Source organism: Neoarius graeffei, chromosome 16, assembly GCF_027579695.1.
Source record: "Neoarius graeffei isolate fNeoGra1 chromosome 16, fNeoGra1.pri, whole genome shotgun sequence".
Taxonomy (NCBI): domain Eukaryota; kingdom Metazoa; phylum Chordata; class Actinopteri; order Siluriformes; family Ariidae; genus Neoarius; species Neoarius graeffei.
The window spans coordinates 49,132,955-49,157,940 of NC_083584.1; the positions used below are offsets into that span (position 1 = coordinate 49,132,955).

A 24,986-nucleotide genomic window follows, 5' to 3' on the forward strand; every position below is an offset into this window, starting at 1 on the left:
AAGTGTCTGGAATACTATCAGTTTACGACACAAACCACCTGGAGAACAGTGTTCAAGTAAAGGTTGCATGGAAACAGGAATCCATCCATCCATCCATTATCCATAACCACTTATCCTGTGCAGGGTCACAGGCAAGCTGGAGCCTATCCCAGCTGACTACGGGCGAAAGGCGGGGTACACCCTGGACAAGTCGCCAGGTCATCACAGGGCTGACACATAGACACAGACAACCATTCACACTCACATTCACACTCACAGTCAATTTAGAGTCACCAGTTAACCTAACCTGCATGTCTTTGGACTGTGGGGGAAACCGGAGCACCCGGAGGAAACCCACGCGGACACGGGGAGAACATGCAAACTCCGCACAGAAAGGCCCTCGTTGGCCGCTGGGCTCAAACCCGGACCTTCTTGCTGTGAGGCGACAGCGCTAACCACTACACCACCGTGCTGACAGATAGTGGGGATAATCAGAGGTTTAAAAGTCTGACACCACTAAAGAATTATCCTTCTATTTTGACGAACTTTACCAATTTAATACAAAATGTTTAAATACAAATTATATTACCAGTAATAGTGGAGCAAAGCTTAAGAGAGACTTAAGAGAATATGATAAAGCATCAACCTGAATTTTTATGTGTTTTATGACCACAGGGAACACAATCGTAAGTGCAAGGCAAAGTATCTCATAAACACTTGACCACAGGATAACGAAATTTGTATCTTTAGTTACATAAGATAGATGGGTTTTTATCCAGTGCTTATTGTTAATTTGCTTTATAAAAAATAATGTGGGATTATTTACTGATCAGGAGCTCTGCTTTTAGGCCATGCCGAGATATATATATATATATATATATATATATATATATATATATATATATATATATATATGTGTGTGTGTGTGTGTGTGTGTGTGTGTATGTATGTATGTATTCTATCCACATTCACTGTATATGACCAATCACGTGCTCTGATTAGCTACACTACTACTAGGCTATCAACTCATATACTGTGAGTAGAGAAAAACAAAATAGCGGCATGCATCAAGTCAGATATATCACTTTGTTATCAAGTATTTAAAAGAAACAGAAATAGATTAAAGACTAGAAAAGCACTCGGAGAGCGCAGACCTCCGCCAAGAATCCTTTAAAAAATCTGGGATCCAGAAGGTGATCCAGATCACCGCCAAAATTTAATGGATTGTTAGTTGTGCCCAGTCACACCTCTGGAAAAAATTTCAGAGCAATCCGTTCATTACTTTTTCTGTAATGTTGCTAACATACAAACCAACAAACAAACAAACCAATGCTACGGAAAACATAACCTCCTTGGCGGAGGTAAATATAGTAGTTTTTTCCCTCCATAGCTCCTGTTCCACACTCCAGCCCAGTTGGTGGTGGTAATGCACTTTTAAATTGGTTTGCCAAAAAAACCCTAAAGAAGAAGAAGAGAAAAATGGTGGACCATGTTACTGAACTAGCTGAGGACAAAATAAAAACTCTACTCGAAAAGAAAACCCCCAAAAATATAAAATATAAAAGCAACAAAATATGGAATGAAAGTATTTGATGGTAAAAATATCTGTTTTTATTTCATTTTTCAAGAATTTTTATTATTGCATTTTTCACAAATTGCTACTGTTATTTTGCCAGTCTGTTTACATTCTAAGCGGAAATGAGTTTGTCTGGCATTTTGTATGAAGAGTTTATTTATCAAATTTGCAAAAAAATAAAAAAGCTCTGTTTCTCAAAATCCAGTGAATGTAGATAGAATAAAACAGTTATTCCAGTCAATCTCAAGCCAACTCAGTGCTGCGTGGAATTCGTGGAATGTTTATATATATATATATATATATATAGGGTGGTGTCATGGTTAGCACTGTCGCCTCACAACAAGAAGGTTCTGGGTTCGAGCCCCGTGGCCGGCGAGGGCCTTTCTGTGTGGAGTTTGCATGTTCTCCCCATGTCCGTGTGGGTTTCCTCCAGGTGCTCCGGTTTCCCCCACAGTCCAAAGACATGCAGGTTAGGTTAACTGGTGACTCTAAATTGACCGTAGGTGTGAATGTGAGTGTGAATGGTTGTCTGTGTCTATGTGTCAGCCCTGTGATGACCTGGCGACTTGTCCAGGGTGTACCCCGCCTTTCGCCCGTAGTCAGCTGGGATAGGCTCCAGCTTGCCTGCAACCCTGTAGAAGGATAAAGCAGCTAGAGATAATGAGATGAGATGAGATGAGATATTCTCCCTTTCTTGCTGTAATGTCAGCGTGTACTCAAGCTGGCATGGACTCCACACATTTGACTCACGTCCATCCAATCCATCAGCATGTTGTCTGAACATGTCCTTCAGTGAAAGGGATGAATCTCAACGAATATCTGAGCTTTTCTAGAAAGGAGTTACAAATGTCCAGTGACTAGCACATCATGCAAAATCTTAAACATTAACAAAATTCAATGTGGTCTCAGACTTTTGGATCCCACTGTAGGAAAGTCCTCAAACTGAATTTAACTGGTTACGGCAGATGATTTCAGCATTACAGTGCACCAAAATATATCATTAATGATGAAGAGACTTCCATAAACAAGTAATGAAGCTTTTACTAATAAACATGATAAGTGAAATGCTATGACCTTATGCAGGTCGGTCTAGCACTAAAGAACAAGATGAACAGAAAATCACCAAAGTGTTCTGCATTATTATGAACTGTGCTTTGTTCATTCACTCACCATTTGTGATGCAGAACTTTGATGTTCATTCTCAAAGCCAGTACAGTAAGGTGTTTGCTTTTTGTGCTGGAAAGATGAAGCAAATGGGCTTTAAATAGAATAACTGTGTGTGTCAAGTTAGTCAAGCCGAAGGCTCCGTTCAGTGTGCGGGAAGTGACACTACAGGCTTCTGCACTTTTCAATATTTGGTGCGTTGGGAATGATTTGGCATATTGGGTAAATTCCTAAGTCCGGTTAAAGAAAACACAAAAATGATGCTGGTTTGTTTGAATTGATGTTGATGCTGAATATTCAGTGTAGAAACACAGATACTTGTGCAGTTTTGAGGAATAAATCTGAACCTCATGTCACAGACTTAAAGGATATGGGACATGAAACATAAATGCACGCTATATCAGTTTCTTTCCATTAAAAATATGAATTAATTGCATCAACAAATACAAAATCATCTATTAAATTCAGTAAAATCGTTATATTCGTGATGATTATATGGCATTTCTGCTCGAGCTCCGATATGCATATTTTACAACCGGAAGAGCCGCTGTCACGTGATCATACGTCACAAAAACTTTCGGGCACAGCACAAGCGGGTAGATGAATGGAGAAGTGGATGACAAGAAAAAATGTTTTTATAGTCTTTAACGTACATTGAACATCATGGTGTATTGTGCTGCTTATGGTTGCAATAATTCCAATGGGAAATGCCCTGGAGTAAGTTTTGTTGCATTCCCCAAGGACCCGAAGCTGAGGAAAGTGTGGGCTCACCTGCGCATGCGCAGTAGGCTTCGCGCATGCGCAGTAGGCTTGGTAGGACAAATCCAAGAGGTAGGATAACTTTACAGAACACCTGTTGAAAAAACTTTGCACCTATTGTTTCCCACAAACTGTGTTCGGACCATTTCACTGAGGATTCTTTCAACATTAATACTCAGGTACTGAGCGATATTAATTGCCAAGCCAAATTTAAGAGGCTACGTAAAGATGGAGCTGTTCCCAACGTCCCAATTCAGGAACAAGACGGCGGAGTGAAACCCGAAGTGCTACGGCTACCACTAGGTGCATTCGCTAAGCGACTGAAAGCCGAGGTAAGGATTAGTATTATAATTTTGGGTGTATCAATTATTGATTATCATAATTCTGACTCGTTTCGCCATTTTGAATGTTTTCATCTCGGACTCTGGAAGCATTGTACCTCAATCAATCTCGAAAAATATCAGCAAAAAAAAAAAACTAGCTTGCAACGGACTTTAGCTAGATCTATGATGAACTTTCAATGTATGATACAAAAATAATACTTCTTTCAACAGATCATTAGCCTTTGAGCAGAATTGTTTTTAACTTGCCAGGAAGTGTTATCGAGCCGACCGCTTTCAGTTTCATGGGGATTGAATGAACTCTCACTCTCAGAATCATCTGACCCGTCAGAGTAAAGACAAGATCTATGTTCATGTGAATTTCCAGCTATCGGTTCGAATTGATAGGGTCTAACTTCACATCTCTGTGAAACATCGGGAATGTCACTGTCGATGGTGTCCATTTCGGTAACCTGTTTACATTAGATACCCAAGCGCTGGCTCCTTGGAAAGTTTTTGTGACATCACGGGTCACGTGACCACCTAGCTCATTAACGAATCATTGTTTTACGCTGATGTATAAAAAAGTTGAATAATGTGATGATTTTCACATTTTTGACACCCTGCAGTGATTTAGATGGCATTTCTTATGTCCTTTATACATAATTATGCCCAGAAAAAAATCCATGTCCCATGTCCTTTAAAGTAGATTCTGTAGATTCAAAAAACAACAACAACAAAAGCAAAAAATCCCTGTGTTATTAATTAATTGCTTTGATTCCGAACAACTAAGTCTAAATATCAAGACTGGACAAGATGTTTTACTAGAATGACCCTTCAGCAGGTGTATGAAAAATATGTGATGAGATCTAAACAAACAAACAAACAAAACCAGACCAATAAATCTATATGGCTGAGGGGGTAAGGACACTTAACTCATTGCATGCATCATCATAGTAGACATGATTTTAGAGCAACGCTGTGTTCAAAAACAAAATGAATAAAAGCATCTTCTTTTCACAAATATAAATATATTTATGTACTGTATAATATATATACAACCATGAAGACTGTTGGCTTTTTGAGGAATGGATTAAAGAGCAAATTGGTAAAATCTTTGCTCTAAATACAGACAGCTATTACTGATTGGTTGTGCTGAAGCACTGTTTAAGGAGGATAAAGAATGTTGGTGTTTTTTTTTTTCTCAGAGGGGGGTGGGTTTAAGCTGGTAGGGTGGCGATGTGCCAGTTTGTCAGTCCCGTGGGCCAGGGGAGTCACCTCCATCCTCCATCTCCCACTGGAAATTCTGCCCTGTCATTTGGTAGAACATATTATTAAAGGGCTTGTAGAACTTGTGCAGTCTGCGGATGACATCTGGCTCTATTTTGGGGTGTGTCCTGCCCTTGGACTTGCCAAGGCACCGTGGGGTGCTGCTGTCCTCAGGCTTCTTCAGGCAGGGGAAGCCTTTGGTCTTGTTGAAGTAGAAGTGCTTGTCGGTGACGATGCGCTTGAGACCCAGGAAGTCCTGCACCTTGGTCATTTCGCCGGCCGGATCTGTGATGAGCCGCTCGCCACTCACAAAGTGCATCTGTGACAGGGGAAAATACTGGAGCCAGTTTTCTAGGTGTAGCGCATAGATGCCGATACGCAGCGCGCTCCATGACGCGTCGATTAGACCCAGTGTCCGGTTCTTGAAAGCGAGGACTTCGAACGTGGGGATCTCGGGCCGTTTGGACAGCGTCTGTGTGTAGTCTGAAATGGCTCGGGTCACTGGGTTGCGCACCACGATGATCAGTTTGATGTCCTTCGCCATTGTGTGGATGCGCTTCGGAGCACTGTTCGTCACAAAATAGCTGGGTGTTTTCTCCATGGTGATCTGGCCCTCCAGCGTCGAAGGCATTAAGTCCCTGAAATGCAAGCAGACCAAAAATTAGTAGGATGATATTGAATGGAAAAGAGTCATTGTGAGTCAGGTTACACACCTGTGAGTGGTGTTACATTACATCAAAAGAATGAAATTGAAACACAGAGCAAACTCAATGCTGAATTGACATTCACAACTCTTTAGATACTTTAATAAATAAATAAAAGAGTTTGCTGCATAGCATTAATGCTTTCTCGCCTGGGGGGATTGTTTTGCTTCACATCTTTCCTGCGAGTTCAACCATCCTCCTTGTCTCTTTCCGACACACCCAAGTCTTCTTGGTCTACCCTGTCATCCTTCCTTTAAGCTTAAGAGCGCTTCAGCACAGGGGGAACGGTGATTAATTATGATGTTCCCTTGGATCATTTGTAGCAGAGGAGAAATGTCTCTGCCTACAGAGATTTATCGGAACGGATAGTAGGGAGCAATTTGCCACTGCTACAAATATTATGTTCAACTTTGTCTTCGGGACTCAGTTGAAAGATGAATCAATGCACAGGCTCAAGTCATTCATGAGAATAAAACAGGAAAGAAGAAAACAGTGGTTTCTCAGGAAGTCTGCATAGCAATAGCTTAAATGAGATATAAACTACACTCTGTGAGCAATTTATAGATTGCATTGAGGACATTAGCATTGTTTTCTTCCCGAATTCTTCATCACTCACGCTGCATCGTTGTAAGGTTTTCTGTGACCAATAACTCATTAAAATGAAAGTGGATTCAAGTCAATACACAACGTGTGCAGTTGCTGTATAGCTAAACATCCATTGTGTCTATTGGTTCAAAATCAATATTTGACTTCAGGGCTCAGATATGCTTCTTATGTAACAATACCAACACTTTACTCGGCCTTGTGCAATATTGATTTGTCCCTGATTGCCATTTTTTCCATTTTAAAATATCGTGATAAATGATTTAATCATCCAGAGCTGTTTGTCCAAAAAGACGGAATAATGATCTTTTCTATCGTTTCAGATTTAAATGCAGGAGTATAAGCGTGTTTTGAAAAGATTTAGCAGTAATTTACAGTAAACATTATAAAATCCCCAAAATTATAACACCATGTTTTGATGATTTTGTAGAAATCAGTTGTATAATGTCCACATGGCTGACATTTTCTCTGTTGATGCTGCTCACAGTGACAATCCCAAGACCACTAGTCATAGATAGATAGATAGATAGATAGATAGATAGATAGATAGATAGATAGATAGATAGATAGATAGATAGATAGATAGATAACAGTATATTTGATCACCTTCTAATTATCATTATTCAGAAAGTGTTTTATTTAATCTGTCCAAGTTAAAATCTTCCTTTGTTTTTTTTCTCTTGTGGACGAATTTTCAGCCAAAATGTTTCTGTGACATCCCTAATAAATATATAAATATATACCCATCCACTATACACCCATCCACCTGCTGTTTGATGCAGTTCTCTAATCAGCCGATCCCTTGACAGCAGCACAATGCATAAAATCATGCAGATATGAATCAAGAGCTTCAGTTAATGTTCACTTCAAACATCAGAATGGGAGAAACTGTGATCTCAAAGTGTGACTTTCTTTCACTGTGGCATGGGTGTTGGTTTGAGCCAGATGGACTGGTTTGAGTATTTCAGAAACTGCTGATCTCCTGGGGTTTTCACACACAACAGTCTCTAGAGTTTATACAGAATGGTGCGAAAAACAAAAAAAAAACACTGAATGAGCGACAGTTCTGTGGGTGGAAACAAACACCTTGTTGATAAGAGAGGTCAGAGGAAAATGGCCAGATTGGTTCGAGCTGCCAGGAAGGATATAGTAACTCATATAATCACTCTTTACAACCGTGATGAGCAGAAAAGCATCTCAGCATGCAACAGCAGAACAACACACTGGGTTCCACTCCTGCAGCCAAGAACAGGGATCTTAGAATCAACAACAGGTTCCTATTAAAGTGGCCGGTGTGTGGAATAAACTGATGATAGATAGATACATGTCTCATGCCAACTCTGATGCTAAGTTGAACATACGTTGACAGATTTTTATTGCACATGAAGGAATTGCATATGAGATGGTGGGTGGGGCTTCCACGAAGTGTCCGTTAATATCATAGATTTCAAACCACCTCCGCAGATTGAGATCCAGATTCACTCAGATTGTTGTTCATCTCATCTCTTATTTTATTCAGGAGATAAAAGCTGGTGCAATTTTGCGTGATAACTTGTATAAGCATAGTGATGTTTTTGCGGCGCTCCTACATGAAGTGTCTAACGGTGCCAGATCTTGTAATATAATATAATCTGTAATAAATGTCACTGATATCGTAATCTTGGACAAGCTTACTCATGCATATTTTTATTTCCACTGCTCAAAGATAATACTTTCCACTCACATCATTCTACTTGAATGTTTTTGTGCTAAATGCTTGAAAATGAACCCAGTATAATTAACCTATTACTGCTACATGATATGGTATATACATAGCTATGTACAGTATAGTTGCTTTAACGATGGGGTGATTATGTCGTGGCGAAGGGGGATTATGTCGTGGCGATTTCCGTCCGTCCATTCATCCTTCCGTCCATCCCGGGAAGGGTGCTCACCTTCTGAATTCAACTCCTCTCACAGTTTTTGGAGGAATTTCATGAAACTTGGCAGGATTCTTTGTTATATGTCGGTAATACACATATTGCAATTTCGTTAAATTGGGTCACATTTTACCAGAGTTACAGCCCTTGATTAACAAAATTATACTTTGACAATTTCATGAGCGTGTGTTTTCCTTCTGAAATCAACTCCTCTTACAATTTTTAGAGGAATTTCACACAACTTGGTAAAGGCATTGTTATATGTCGGTAGTACGTATATTGTAATTTCGTTAAATTTGGTCACATTTTACCAGAGTCGTGGCCCTTGATTAACAACCTTGTACTTTCACAATTTTATGAAGGTGTGCTTGCCTTCTGATATCAATTCCTCTCACAATTTCTGGACAAATTTCTTGAAGCTTGGCAAAATACCTTGTTATATGATGGTAATATGCATAATTGCAATTTAATTTAATTTGTGAAAATTTTCACAGAGTTTTGACCCTTGATTAAATAACTTGTACTTTGACAATTTCATGAGGGTGTACGTTCTTCTGAAATCAACTCCTCTCACAATTTGTGGAGAAATTTTACCAAACTTGGCAAAAGGCTTTGTTATATGACAGTTATACACATATTGAAATTTTGTTTAATTTGGGCAAATTTTACCAGAGTTATGCCCTTGATTATTAACAAACTTGTACTTTGGCAATTTCATCAAGGGGTGCTTGCTTTCTGAAATCAACTTCCCTCACAAAATTTGGAGGAATTTCATGTAATTTGGCAAAAAGTTTTTATCCCCCACTGGCTGAAAGGCCCAAAGGGGGATTATGTTGTGGCAATTTCCATCCATCCGTCCATCTGTCCGTCAGTCCCGGGAAGGGTACGCACCTTCTGAAATCAACTCCTCTCACAATTTTTGGAGGAATTTCACGAAACTTGGCAGGATTCTTTGTTAAATATCTGTAATACGCATATTGTAATTTCATTCAATTCAGTCACATTTTACCAGAGTTATGGGTTGCCAGCGGGGGATATCGTGCTCTCAGAGCATTCTTGTTTTAATTATGCAGAAAACACCTTACCTCTACCTTTTATACTATTTATAATAGTCAGTCACAGAATTTTGCATTTCAAATCATTTGTTTTCATATAAGAATGAAATATGCATCCTACAGAATCACGGCCTTGGTGGTATACGTGTCATGTTTTGATTCTGACACTCGCTTGTATGAAGCCAAAGCGGCAGTCAGTTATTCGTATGTGGCACATATTTTAAAATGGACCCCTAAATGAAACACATTAAATGTGTGAGAGAGAGAGAGAGAACCCTCCTGGCCTCTCAGCACATACAGACACTCACTTACAAGTGGTTTTGTAATTTCATTTCTGCACTAGCGTTGCACTCTTGGTATGTTATTTCCCAATGGATTATTTCTGGCTTTACATGGTATTGAGCTATGGCCATTTGAGATATAATTGAATATAAAGCATATCTCTGGCTAGCATGGCACCTAGAAGCAGTATTAGTTTTCATTATGCACCATCAGTAACCTCTTCTTCCTCAGCATGCTTATAAACAGCTACAGTTGTTTTTCCCCCTCTCTTCTTTCAAGGTCTTCAGGAGCTGATTATTAAAAGTCAAGCACAAATAATAGCTAAGGTGGTATATACTCACCGAGTGTGAGAAACAACATAGAGAGAAATTTTGATGTCTCAAAAAAAAAAAACCGCTAAGACTAGTGGATCACTTGGAATGCCACACCCACCTTGAATGCAGATCCAAATTGTGTTAATATTGCAGTCAGGCTTCTCTGGATGGTGAAGCAGGACATGTGAGTTCTGCTCAAGGTAACCCTTTTCATTTAAGATGGGCCCATTACCAGCCTTTTGTCCTCATCAAGCCTTGGCACAACTCATTATATGTAATTGCGGAAATATGGAGATTACAGAGGCCCAATACCTTCATTTGTGATCGAGGTCGAACTCATTTGGATTGGGAGGGAATCAGTCATGGATGATGTACATTGAAAATGTCAAGCGGGACGAGGAGGTGGAACGGCAAACACAATGCTGATAAACAAGCTGATTTACCTATGCCTTTCCCAGCCGTGCACTCAGCCAGAACAGAAATAAAGAAAGAAATGGTTAACCCTGAAATGTAAAAAGCACCCAGGCATGGGTCGTTCAGGTGGGCAGATAAATAAAGCATGCGCCACTGAAAAAAGCACTTCTCACCATCTGCTGTTTACCTACTCAAACAAATCGCATAACATCCTGTGGCCTTTTGTTCTATAGACCTTGCCATGCTTGTATAACACCTGGATATGACACTTAAGCACAATCAACGATCGTGTTTCACATGGCCTGGTGTATTATACAACACTTATTTTAAGCCCTAATAACGAACACAAGTACAAAGAGCAATTGTCATCTAAAAGTCATATTTCAGAGCCAGGAAGAGCCTAAATTAGTGAGTTGCTGAGAAAGCTTTAGACGTACTCATTTCATTGCTGTAAAACTAGTAGTACAGCCATGCAAAAGAATTGCAATCATCTGCAGTTGCTTTAGAAGGACGTTGAAAAATGGCTTTGCTCTTAGTGCTTTGAAGTTAAAAGCAATTTAATGGCCACTCACAGTGAGCTAGGAACAACGTGGCGAAAGATCTTCAGAATCACTTTACTCTGGCTTACTCATTTCTCTAAATAAAACCGTTCCCTACTTGCTGTGAACAACCGTTTATTGAAATCTGAAAAAACGTACTTTTAGATCCAGCAAACACAAAGCTAAATACATAGAGCAGAGAGTGATTTGCTGTACAGACATGGCAATTAAACTGCAATTTCGAGGCTGCAGCATAAAAAAGACAAGATAATTTTTATTAAACAGTGAATATCACTTTTTTTTAAGCTTCATAAAAATGACACTGTTCCATATCACAAATTCATGTATTATTAGTGCTGGTATATCAACGAGGACGTCCTCTCAGAGCATTGCTCCTAAAGTCCAAAAGCAGATCCTTTGTGAAGAGAAGGAAGTACAAGGTTTTAAACATTTCACAGCATTTATATTTGTTATGATTATAGATGCCCGGGGTTGGTATTGGGCCAATACAAGCAAAAGAAAATGCTGGATCAGATATCTCATCTCATTATCTCTAGCCGCTTTATCCTGTTCTACAGGGTCGCAGGCAAGCTGGAGCCTATCCCAGCTGACTACGGGCGAAAGGCGGGGTACACCCTGGACAAGTTGCCAGGTCATTACAGGGCTGACACATAGACAACCATTCACACCTACGGTCAATTTAGAGTCACCAGTTAACCTAACCTGCATGTCTTTGGACTGTGGGGGAAACCGGAGCACCCGGAGGAAACCCATGCGGACACGGGGAGAACATGCAAACTCCACACAGAAAGGCCCTCGCCGGCCACGGGGCTCGAACCCAGGACCTTCTTGCTGTGAGGCGACAGCGCTAACCACTACACCACCGTGCCGCCCCAGATCAGATATATCACAGAAAGTATATCATATCTATCTATCTATCTATCTATCTATCTATCTATCTATCTATCTATCTATCTATCTATCTCAGGAACACTTCAGAAAACCATTGTCTGTGAAAACAGTTCACTACTGCATCCACAAATGCAAGTTAGAACCAGATATAAACAATATCCAGAAACACCGCCACCTTCTCTGGACCCGAGCTCTTTTATGATAGACTGAGGAGAAGTGGAAAATTGTCTCAAGGTCTGGCAAATCAAAATTTGAAATTCTTATTTAGAAATCATGGACACCACGTCCTCCAGGCTAAAGAGGAGAGGGACCATCCAGCTTGTTATCAGTGCACAGGTCAAAAGCCAGCATCTGTGATGGTGTGAGGGTGCATTAGTGCACATGACATGGGTAGCTTGTACATCTGGGAAGGCATCATTAATCCTGAATGATATATACATGTTTCAGGGCGATATGCTGCCATCCAGACAAAATATTTTTCAGGGAAGGCTTCTCATCTCATCTCATTATCTCTAGCCGCTTTATCCTTCTACAGGGTCGCAGGCAAGCTGGAGCCTATCCCAGCTGACTACGGGCGAAAGGCGGGGTACACCCTGGACAAGTCGCCAGGTCATCACAGGGCTGACACATAGACACAGACAACCATTCACACTCACATTCACACCTACGGTCAATTTAGAGTCACCAGTTAACCTAACCTGCATGTCTTTGGACTGTGGGGGAAACCGGAGCACCTGGAGGAAACCCACGCAGACACGGGGAGAACATGCAAACTCCACACAGAAAGGCCCTCGCCGGCCCCGGGGCTCGAACCCAGGACCTTCTTGCTGTGAGGCGACAGCGCTAACCACTACACCACCGTGCCGCCCAGGGAAGGCTTTCTTTCTTTCTTTCTTTCTTTCTTTCAGCAAGACAATGACACACTGCTTTCTGCACATATTAAAACTACATGGCTCTGTAGTAAAAGAGTCCAGGTGCTCAACTGGCCTGCCTGCAGTCCAGACCTGTCTCACATTTAAAACATTTGGCACATTATGAAGCACAAAATATGACAAAGGAGACCCGAACTGTTGAGCAACTGAAACTGTATATCAGGCAAGAATGGGACAACATTTCCTTTCAAAACTACAGCAATTGGTCTCCTCAGTTCCCAAACGTTTACAGACTGTTCTTAAAAGTAGAGGTAATGCAACACTGTGGTAAACATGCTCCTGTCCTAACTTTTGTAAAACGTGTTGCTGAGATCAAATTCAAAATGAGCATATATTTTTCAAAAAACAATAAAGTTTCTCAGTTTCAACATTTGATATGTTGTCTTTGTACTATTTTCAAGGAAATACAGGGTTTCCATGATTTGCAAATTATTGCATTCTGTTTTTAGTTCCAGTTTACACAGCATCCCAACTTTTGGAACTGGAGTTTTGTCTGTCTGTCTATCTGTCTGTCGCCATCCCTTTAAGCCACTCCTCCAAAACACATGAACGTGCACCGCCTGACTACTGCAACAACAGACAGAGTGTTGGAGGGAGGAACATAACATGTTGTCATAACCAACTACCTTACATCTCATTCACATGTAAGAAAACACCTCACATTATCATAACGAATGTTAACAATGAACATGGATATTTTTAGTCCTCACACCTGTCGACTAGCTCGCTAGATTTAGCAATATGTCTGCAATATTTCTGCCTAGCCTTGTATTAGACGCCAGTCATGCACAGTGAGTGCACGGGCAGAGTGCGTGCAGATAGACAGGCAGGAAGGCCATCCAGTCATTTTATTTGAACAAATTTAAATGTTTGGCTGGGCTTTTTACAGCCCTGTGACTTCCACAGGTTATTTATTTATTTATTTAATTGTCAGAGCGTTTGATTTATTCATTGCAGTTGGGATGTAACGCAAATTTCAAGAAATATAACAAAAATTGCTTCTAAGAAATTACCTACCCGAGCTTTAATACACTTGGCTTCTACAGGGTCAATGTATTGACATATATTGTATCTGTCTTTAAAGTGAGCTGGGCCAAAATGTAGGTCTTATGTTAGTTTTGGTGCCTTTATTATTATTATTATTATTATTATTATTATTATATTTGTCCTGAGAAATCTTTAATTCTTCTTTATGCATTAGTTATTTCCAGTCCAATAATTTGATTGGTCGAAGTTGGTTTCAAGAGGGTGTATGTTTCCTGCACTCCTGGCCACTTTATTAGGAACAGCCATACATCCACCTGCTGTTTGATGCAGTTCTCTAATCAGCCAATCCCTCGACAGCAGCACAATGCATTAAATCATGCAGCTACAAATCAAGAGCTTCAGTTAATGTTCACAATGTTCAAACACTTTGTGATCTCAAAGTGTGACTTTCTTTCACTGTGGCATGGGTGTTGGCTTGAGCCAGATGGACTGGTTTGAGTATTTCAGAAACTGCTGATCTCCTGGGGTTTTCACACACAACAGTCTCTAGAGTTTACACAGAATGGTGCGAAAAACAACAACAACAACAAAAAAAAACACTGAGTGAGTGACAGTTCTGTGGCTGGAAACAAACGCCTTGTTGATAAGAGAGGTCAGAGGAAAATGGCCAGATTAGTTCGAGCTGTCAGGAAGGATATAGTAACTCATAATCACTCTTTACAACTGTGGTGAGCAGAAAAGCATCTCAGCATGCAACAGCAGAACAACACATTGGGTTCCACTCCTGCAGCCAAGAACAGGAATCTTAGAATCAAGAACAAGTTTCCTATTAAAGTGGCCGGTGAGTGCATAACAGCACTGGAACGTTTCACTGCGTGTCACTCCACTTGTCTGCATTCATCATGTAAAATTCTACTTCCTACTTTGAAACTGATATTACGGTAGTGTTAGCAACATCATCAGCAGACACTGCAAAGGATACTTTTCAGGATACACAGTAACATTTGGCTTAAAACATGAAAGGTTATTAGATAACAATGAAAAGGAAGAAGTGATGCCAAATTTCACCTTTGCTTTGCAAAATGTACAATGTGAGTTAGCTAGCCAGCTATCTGATGTGCTATAAAGTGGGTGTGACTTCTTTGGGATCTATTTCCGCTAGCAGAGCAAATATAAACAGAACATTTGGCCAAACTGTGTCCAAAATGTTACCCGATGTTAGCAATATAATATGAGTAAGAGTGCACTTATATTGAATATCAGCACGTTGGGATTAGCTACGGCCAATTCACAGCCGTGTCGATATTCAGTACAACCCTGTTCTTGCTCCTGTGATATTGAATAAATGAAGAGGATTTTACACTTGTTTAACCTTTTAGAAAGCTAGAACTGTTAACTACCCTTGAAGAACCTTTTCGGTCTCTAAAAATGTACAAATCGAAAGCTCTTCATAGATCCCAGAGCAGGTGGGTATTAATGCAAACCCTGTGATGATAAAAATGGTGAAAATGATGTTTTCTTGTGGTGTTGCAATAAAGGTAAATGGATGGCAGAGACAGATGCTATGTTTATGAGGAGATTTTCGTATTTCAAAAATTTCACTGATGGGCTGTATGGAGTTTATTTGATGAAAGGTATCTAGAATCATTGTAGATTTGCTGGCTATGCAGATAAAATCCTTTACACGCATCGGCCCTTTTTTTATACAACTGTGAAACTATAAAAATATTCTTTTTGATATTTGACATGGAATAAGAACCTTTTGTACCGTCTGAGACAAGTGGTAAAAGTATTGAGAATATGGTTGTATGGAGAGAGAGAGAGAGAGAGAGAGAGAGAGAGAGAGAGAGAGAGAGAGAGAGAGAAGGGAGGGGGTGAGAGCAGTTAAAACGCCACCACTTCCTTCCAGCAGCAAGTAAGCCCATTATGTTTCTGCTGAACTGCTTGCTTCAGTAGGATGGTTAAGAAAAGAAACTGACAGCTGGTCCTGATCAAACCTCCTTTTCTCTGCTCCTCTCCAGCGATCCCCCAGAAGACCGTTCAACTTCCAACAGTGTGGCAGCCTGACACTTTTTCTAACACCACCATCAGGCTGCAACGCTCAAATTAAATATTTATTTGCCTCTTGGACATGGAAGATGATGAAATGAAACTGAGGAGGAGAAACTTTATGGATCTTTGGAAGATCACCATAAACCTGAATATTGCTCTATGAAACCACCTTCTATATAACCTTGTAAATTAGCTTGTTTTTCTTTCCAGCATGTTAAAAACGACGAGGACACAAGCACTGAGATACACCTCGGGCTACGACGCATTGAAATGGAAAAGAAAAAAAATGAGGCGAAATCTCTCTTGTTTTATCACTTGTGCAGACTGGACAACAGCAAACACCCACTCATTTGAATATTTATACATTTACTTTGCAGTGTTTCACCCTCATGTTGTTTACACCCCCCTGGATGAGCTGCTGAGAGTGCTTGAGGCTACACACATACAATTTGTTCACAACAGCCCTTGATAGCCTGTGATTACAAACACAAGTAGACGTGTGGTGTGTGACTGCAGAGTGATCAGTTTGTGTTTCCAATGTCACTGTCAAATTTCTGGCTTTGCAAAAGGAAAAAAAAAAAAACACCCTGTAATGAATGGACAGTCACACCTGGGTACATCTGAAGCTAATGCTATACGATTTATATCCAGAAAATTGTGCACACCTGGTTCACTTAAGCAGAACTGATTAATTTGACATATTGGATGTGATAGGTTTTACAGCATGGGGGGGACATGGATGAGTGCTCATCCTGCTGCTCAGGGAGGGTTGACTGGTGGCCACGCACATTAACTCTCCAGATTCTTTATGCAGGCCTTGGTGTGAGTAACAGCGATGAAGGGTGTCCATTAGCACAGAGAAAGTGTGTAGGCACAGGCGTTAAATCCTGCTCAATCAGAAAGCATATGGCATGCATCGGAATAAAAATGCTTCAAGAGACTGACATCAAACGAGATGTATCATTCGCGCTCAGACACCAGTGCATGGAACATGAAACAGATCTATAGCGTAACAAGACCATACTATTCACAGTATCAACAAATTATGCCTTTAAATCAAGTGTGGCGTGTTTGAAATCGGGTCTGCACCGTAAAACACAAGCCCATGGGCTTTTTATTGCAAGCAAATGAAACAACTTTTATATATTCTGCAATATCTGCAACACAGTGAAACAGTGACATTGCACGTTCAAGTGAACTACATGTAAGTCACAACACAGAAGTTGTCCCTAAAGTGCTCAGTTACTACAGAATAATACCATAGTGACACTTTTCTTGTGCTGGTTGATGAGCTGAGATCCTCTGGAGCCCCACAATACTGTCTGGCCCTCGTCTGCTCCGCTCGGCCTGGAGACTTGCTTAAGTCAGCATCACAAGACCCCATTTGTCCATGGCACTTTCTTATAATAGCTTGGCGCAAACTAGCATTCAGGGCAGCCTAGGTTTCATTTACGCCATGCTTTTAAACACTGAAACATCACAGGTTGTTTATAAAGGAAGTATAAACAACAGTATTAATAAAGAAAGTGCAATTGAAACAGTCTCTGTCAGTGATCAGTGAAACAATAAAGATGCACTTGCTTTCTTGTTACTTGGAAGTGGTTATGTTTTCATCTATGTTTGTGTGCCTTTTCTCAATGTAACTCAAAAAGTTGTGAGCAGATTTTGATTATATTTGGAGGAAAGGTGGGCCATGGGCAAAGGAACAATTGATTAGATTTTGATGCAAATCCGGATATGTATGTGGATCCAGGATCTAAATATGTATGTGGATCCAGGATTTTTTTTTTGTCTGTTCCAAACATAACTCAAAAAGTAGTGAATGGATTTTAATGAAATTTGGTGGAAAGGTGGGCCATAGGCCAAGGAACAATTGCTTAGATTTTGATGCAAATCCAGTAATGTATGTGGATCCAGGGTGGGCCAAGGAACAATTGATAAGATTTTGATGCAAATCTGGATATGAATGCAGATCCAGGATCTAGATATGTATGTAGATCCAGGATTTTTTTTTTTTGTCTGTTCCTAACGTAACTTAAAAAGTAGTGAACGGGTTTTAATGAAATTTAGTGGAAAGGTGGGCCAAGGAACAATTCTTTAGATTTTGATGCAAATCTGGATATGTATGCTGATCCAGGGTGGGCCAAGGAACAATTGGTAAGATTTTGATGCAAGTCCGGATATTTATGTGGATCCAGGATTGTTTTGCCTTTTCCCAAAATAACTCAAAAATTAGTGAACAGATTTTGATGGAATTTGGTGGAAAGGTGGACCATAGGCCAAGGAACAATTGATCAGATTTTGATACAAATCCGGATATGTATGCTGATCCAGGATTTTTTTTTTTTGCCTTTTTCCAAAGTAACTCAAATTAGTGAAGAGATTTGGATGAAATTTGGTGTACAGCTTTAGTATTATCCTATTTTGATGTTGATAATATGTGGCTTGGCACACTGACTACTGATTGCCCTTCTAGTTTAATTTCTTTATTGACAGATTTACAGTGGACTCTTGCATGAAAAAGTGACATTTAAAAAAAAAAAACTAAACTTGTCTCGTCTTGATTTCTGTTGTTGGTCAAATAGACATGCGTAACAGGCAATCGATTTCTCTGTCTGTAAGCAAAGCAGTGGCTAGCAGAGACCTCCTGAGGTGTTGTGCTACTTTATCCCTTGCACGGATCCCGTCAGTAAACTTATAGAGCAGCTAGAACATTTCTATTTAAGAGCAGGTTTTAGCTGGGGATATCAGCACGATTGATTTTTTTTTTTATTCAGGTCTTCTTAGAGTCAGGCCACTGGAACAGACTTCACTTCTGAAATGACTCTGTAGAAATGGCCGATGGCTGGTGCCTCTCCCCCTTTCTGTTCATTGATTAGTCCCTCGCGTGGAGTCACAGTGAATCACTCACAACTTCACTCCCACCTCAGAGCAAACCGTGTCAATAGCTCAACTCTATCACTGACTCATACTGTATGCGAGGAACGTTCATGCCTCCAGAACTGAAAATAGTTAACCATTTTAGCAGGGATATGTATTATACTGTCCCTTACAGAGTTGACTGTATGGATGAAGACATGTTCCATATAAACCATTTTGAAGAAGAAAAAAATATAGCCCTCACTATGAAACTATGTATAGTAAAGTTGTCTTGCTTTATTTTCTCAAACAAGGCAAATCAGTACAAATTACATGGTACTGAGGCAGTATTCAGTTATCATGAGACTCCAACAGCAACTTCTGAAGTGAAAATATCTCATATAGTGTGTAAAAATCTTCAGCCCAAGCAAAGAAATGCTGAAGAGCAAAGATTAAATGAAATGTTTCTACATTAAACAAATGTAGGAAACAGTAATAAATGAAAAATAAAATCAATGTTTGCTGTGACAACCCTGATAGTAGTCTGTAGGTTTTACTGAGCATCTCACAGAGCCAGACACGGTTCTCCTAGAGACTTTGACTGTCACGCTTGCTTATTATTTTTTCCACAAAACACAGCATTATGTTTTTCATTCTGTTTTTGTCTGAAAACTGTCTCATATAATATGCTGCTTTCTTTACTGACATACAAACATTTTTAATTTTGTGCTCGGAAATCAGTGTTTGGAATCTAAAATGTTTTTGTTCTGGCTCGATAATGTAGAAGTCATTGAATAAAAATCTTTAACAAAGTTTGTACTAAAAAAATAGGGTGACATACTTTTGAGCAGTACTGTACAGTCAAATGTATCTAGTATTTCATATTGTAAGAATGCAATAAATAATAAATATAAGATAATTAAACCTATGTATGCTTCAAGCTGTAAATTTTCTATAATTCTGCTTCATTGCAGAAATATACACTGCAAAAATGATATCTTGTTGAGAGAAAATATCTTTAATACAGGTGAATTTATCTAATTTCTTATTAGAAGATTATTAGAACTCAACAATAAGATTATTTAGTTTATGTTTAGATGCTTTTACTCCTTTCAAGCTTTATATTTTCTTATTCTCGTAGCAAATAATTTTGCTTCTTTCTAGAATTAAATGCTTAATATTATCAAAATGATCTGCCAGTAGTAGGTGTATCAGACGCTCACTGGCCGTGCTGTGAAAATTGTGTATGCAGATGCTCATCTGAGTTTCCAAATCTGCCATTGCTTAACTCTTGAATATTTTCTATCATGAATACTATCATTAAACAGCTTATAATCTCTGCTTTCCAAAGAAATTTATCTGGTTAAGATCTGTTCAGTACTTTGGGAGGAACAGCAGGTTGAATTCGGTACAACAGAGTCCACGCTCTGCTCGCGTGACGTTGGGAAACTGCTGGTGCTTTTTGAGTCATGGGAAAGCAGTCAGGCTCTCTCTCTCTCTCTCTCTCTCTCTCTCCTGATCGGTTTCCGACTGGACTACTCATGAATATCAATCAGGTAACTTTTATAGAAATGTTCCCTCACTCTCACTGTTTCTGATGAAGTATTCAGCAAAATTTTCTGTCAGCTAGTTTTGATGTTATGATTCACGGGAGACTTTGAAGTGAGTTTTCATAGCTTTACCTACTTATTTTTTTAATCAAATTGATTCATGTAAATAAATAACTATTTTAGAATATAACTGTAGTTGTGGGCGGCATGGTGGTGTAGTGGTTAGCGCTGTCGCCTCACAGCAAGAAGGTCCTGGGTTCGAGCCCCGGGGCCGGCGAGGGCCTTTCTGTGTGGAGTTTGCATGTTCTCCCCGTGTCCGCGTGGGTTTCCTCCGGGTGCTCCGGTTTCCCCCACAGTCCAAAGACATGCAGGTTAGGTTAACTGGTGACTCTAAATTGACCGTAGGTGTGAATGTGAGTGTGAATGGTTGTCTGTGTCTATGTGTCAGCCCTGTGATGACCTGGCGACTTGTCCAGGGTGTACCCCGCCTTTCGCCCGTCGTCAGCTGGGATAGGCTCCAGCTTGCCTGCGACCCTGTAGAAGGATAAAGCGGCTAGAGATAATGAGATGAGATGAGAACTGTAGTTGTTTTGGTGAAAATATTGAGATATCAGTGGTCGGAATAATATTTAAAAAACCTGAAGTCAGAAACATGCGTATCAATTTCAATTCAGTTAACTGGAATTGTTTATTGGATGTGGATCGCACAGTTTTTTTGAGGTTCACTTTGAAAGCTATGAATATTAATCAAAATAATCATTTATATTATTTCATATAAACACTAGTAGGCCCTACTTAGAAATACAAAGGCCTATAGAGCACAAAGATGGTATTAGAAATAATCTTTTCTTACCTATTTATTATGATAGAAAATGGTCGATGTGAATGACATTTAGTGCTTATTTATGCATATTTTGTTATTGTATTTGTAATTGTACTTAACATTGATTTCTCCTTCTTTGTGATGTATAAATGAGAGTTAAGATTTAAGAAGAAGAAGAAACCTTTATTTGTCACATGCACACTTCAAGCACAGTGAAATTCATCCTCTGCATTTAACCCATCTGAAGCAATGAACAAACATATGCCGCTTTTCCACTACCAACGCGGCTGAGTTGGGCTGAGCCGTGCGGTGCTGAGTCGAGCTGAGTGGGGCTGTTGGGGTTGCATTTCGACTACAACCGCGCGCGCTGAACCGTGCTGGCTGGAAGTGGGTGGACACATTGGGTGGAGTTAGCGAAAGTGGGTGGACGTCACGTGATGTCGTTAGGCGGCGCAAACAGTGACATCAGTGACCTTTTAAGCGGTAGTCTCACGACCCGGATAGTAAACAATAAACATGGAGGACATGGAGTTGTTAGTGTTGCTGGTCTTGGTGCTGTGGCTTGTTGTCACCGACAACGCCAACAGATACTGGCAAGAGCGTATAGATGAGGGGAGGCGCATAAGGCTTCAGAAATTCTCGTAATTCGTAATTCTTCTTCTTCCGGGTTTACGGTGTTTACAGATCCCAGCGTGCTCGCGGGGTGTGTGTGGGCATGTGAGGACACTCCTCCTCACCAATCAGTGCACAGGGGAGTGTCTCCTCACGTCCCTAGCCCCACTCGGCTCGGTTTGGCTCACTTCAGCCCCACTCCAAAACTGTGCGAGTTTTGGGTGCTGAGTAGGGCTGAAGCGAGCCCAGTCGTGCTGCTCTGAGGTAGTCGAAACGCAAGCCGTGTTGGGCTGAAGTGAGCTGAAATGAGCTGAAAAAGGATAGTGGAAAAGAGCCAATACACACACCCAGAGCAGTGGGCAGCCACACTAGAGCACCCAGGGAGCAGTCAGGGGTTCGGTACCTTGCTCAAGGGCACCTCAGCCCAAGGCCACCCCACGTCAACCTAACTGCATGTCTTTGGACTCTGGGGGAAACCGGAGCACCCAGAGGAAACCCACACAGACACGGGGAGAACATGCAAACTCCACACTTTTTGATTTAATTACAGCATTCAGCGTTATATTGCACAAATAAAACCATTTGGTGAAACTTTGAAGAAGAGATCGCACCGATTTAACATTTTACCTAATTACCATAATTAATACTAATTAAATGCTAATTTGCATTTTTTTTTACTAAATTTTCAAACTTTATATTCAGTATACATTGGATATAAAAAGTGTACACACCCTGTTAAAATGATAGGTTTTTCTGATGTAAAAAAATGAGACCACGATAAATAATTTCAAAACTTTTCCCACCTTTAATGTGACCTATAACCTGTACAATTCAATTGAAAAACAAACAAATCTGTTAGGGGGAAAAACAAAAAATAAAAAACATACAATAAGCTGGTTGCATAAGTGTGCACACCCTTAAACTAATACTTTGTTGAAGCACCTTTTGATTTAATTACAGCATTCAGTCTTTTTGGGTTCACACCTGCCATCAGTTAAACTGACTCTGATTAACCCCAAATAAAGTTCAGCTGTCCTAGTAGGATTTTCCTGACATTTACTCAGTTGCATCCGCCAACAAAGGCCAGGGTTCACAGAGAGCTCACAAAGCATCAAAGGGATCTCATTGTTGAAAGGTATCAGTCAGGAGAAGGGTACAGAAACATTTCCATGGCATTAGATGGAATGTTACATGGAGCACAGTGAAGACCATCATCAAGAAGTGGAGAAAATATGGGACAATAGTGACATTACCGAGAACTGGATGCCCCTCCAAAATTGATGAAAAGACAAGATGAAAACTGGTCAGGGAGGCTGCCAAGAGGCCTACAGCAACACTGAAGGAGCTGCAGGAATTTCTGGCAAGTACTGGTTGTGTACGACATGTGACAACAATCTCCCGTATTCTCAATATGTCTGGACTATGGGGTAGGGTTGGAAGATGGAAGCCTTTCCTTACCAAGAAAAACATCCAGGCCTGGCTAAATTTTGCAAAAAAAATACATCAATTCTCCCAAAAGCATGTGGGAAAATGTGTTATGGTCTGATGAAACCAAGGTTGAAGTTTTTGGCCACAATTCCAAAAGGTATGATTGGCACAAAAACAACACTGCGCATCACCAAAAGAACACCGTACCCACGGTGAAGCATGGTGGTGGGAGCATCATGTTTTGGAGTTGTTTTTCTTCAGCTGGAACAGGGGCTTTAGTCAAGGTGGAGGGAATTATGAACAGTTCTAAATACCAGTCAATTTTGGCCCCAAACCTTCAAGTGTCTGCTAGAAAGCTGAAGATGAAGAGGAATTTCATCTTTCAGCATGACAATGACCCCAAGCATACATCAAAATCAACAATAGAACGGCTTCACCAAAAAAAAAAAAAATTAAAGTTTTGGAATGGCCCAGCCAGAGCCCAGACCTAAATCCAATTGAAAATCTGTGGGGTGACCTGAAGAGGGCTGTGCACAAGAGATGCCCTCGCAATCTGACAGATTTGGAGCACTTTTGCAAGGAAGAGTGGGCAAATATTGCCAAGTCTAGATGTGGCAGGCTGATAGACTCCGACCCAAAAAGACTAAATGCTGTAATTAAATCAAAAGATGCTTCAACAAAGTATTAGTTTAAGGGTGTGCATACTTATGCAACCAGCTTATTTATGTTTTATTTATTTTTTATGTTTTTCCCCCAACAGGTTTGTTTGTTTTTCAGTTGAATTGTACAGGTTCTAGGTCACATTAAAGGTGGGAAAAGTTTTGAAATTATTTATTGTGGTCTAATTTTTTTTACATCAGAAAAACCCTATAATTTTAACGGGGTGTGTACACTTTTTATATCCACTGTGTGTGTGGAATACGAACTAACCACATCTGAAAATGGATGCAAATATATAGTATCTGCTCCCAAGAGTAAGTGTGACAGAATCTATTTAAATATTAGGATTTGTGAGCACAGTCAGTCATGATCAACACATCAGCCAGTCTTTACTTGGGACTGAATTTTAAAGCAGCTATATTATTAACCCTCTGGGGTCTGAAGGTATTTTCTGACACTCTAATGATTTTGGCATGCTCTGTTTTTGTTGTCAATTTCAATAGATCTAAGCAGTATTTTCAAAGTCATGTGACTTTTTTGTATTCAGCACAAGTTCAGTTACAATAATATCTACGTATGTACTGTAGTATGTATGTCATGATTGTGCTTTTAAAAAAATAACAGATAAATGAAGATGTTGTAAAAAGTAGTTTTAGAACTATGTTGGAATGTGTGAAAAAATGTTACCTTACTCATTGTGACAAACCATTTTGATCACTTGAGGTGATTCTGTTCAGTCTTAGGAATGGCTCAAGCACAAAAACTTAAATCTGCTCCATTGATTTGGACAATTAACTGGCCATCAAAAAATGTATGTCCTATTGTTTTGGGATAAAGGGTTGGCAGTGGGAGGGGTATTCAGTGAGAAGAGTAAAAAATTCCATTCCATTTAATGAGAAGAGTGAAACCCCCCACCCACCCACCCACCCACCCACACACACACACACACACACACACTGCCATCTCTTAATCACAGTGGGTAAGGTTTTTTTTTTTTTCCACACATTCCAGCACAATGTTAAAATTGCTTTTTACAACAGCTTCATTTATCTGGTATTTGACTTTATTTTGGGATTTGACTCTATTCAATGTGTCTTGAAATTAACTCTTGTACTATTTTACTCAGTTCAGAGCCACAACTAACTGTTACACAATTACTCTGTAATTTTCTCCAACTCCAGATTTTACTCTCTTAACTCAAACTAGAGCAAAATTAACTATTTTGAGGAAAATACTTTTAATTCTGGTAAAACTGCTTGGCCATTTATCCTGTG

At 40.0% G+C, this 24,986-nt stretch overlaps 1 protein-coding gene across 1 annotated transcript in view; it reads right to left on the minus strand.

The window, feature by feature from the left end:
* Positions 1-5,050: 5,050 nt before the first annotated feature.
* The window catches only part of hs3st4 (heparan sulfate (glucosamine) 3-O-sulfotransferase 4), a 260,441-nt gene continuing 240,505 nt past the window's right edge, over positions 5,051-24,986 (minus strand). Inside the window, exon 2 of the mRNA XM_060943114.1 lies at positions 5,051-5,705. Coding sequence (XP_060799097.1) covers positions 5,051-5,705 — 655 coding nt within the window. The remainder of the gene's footprint in view (positions 5,706-24,986) is intronic.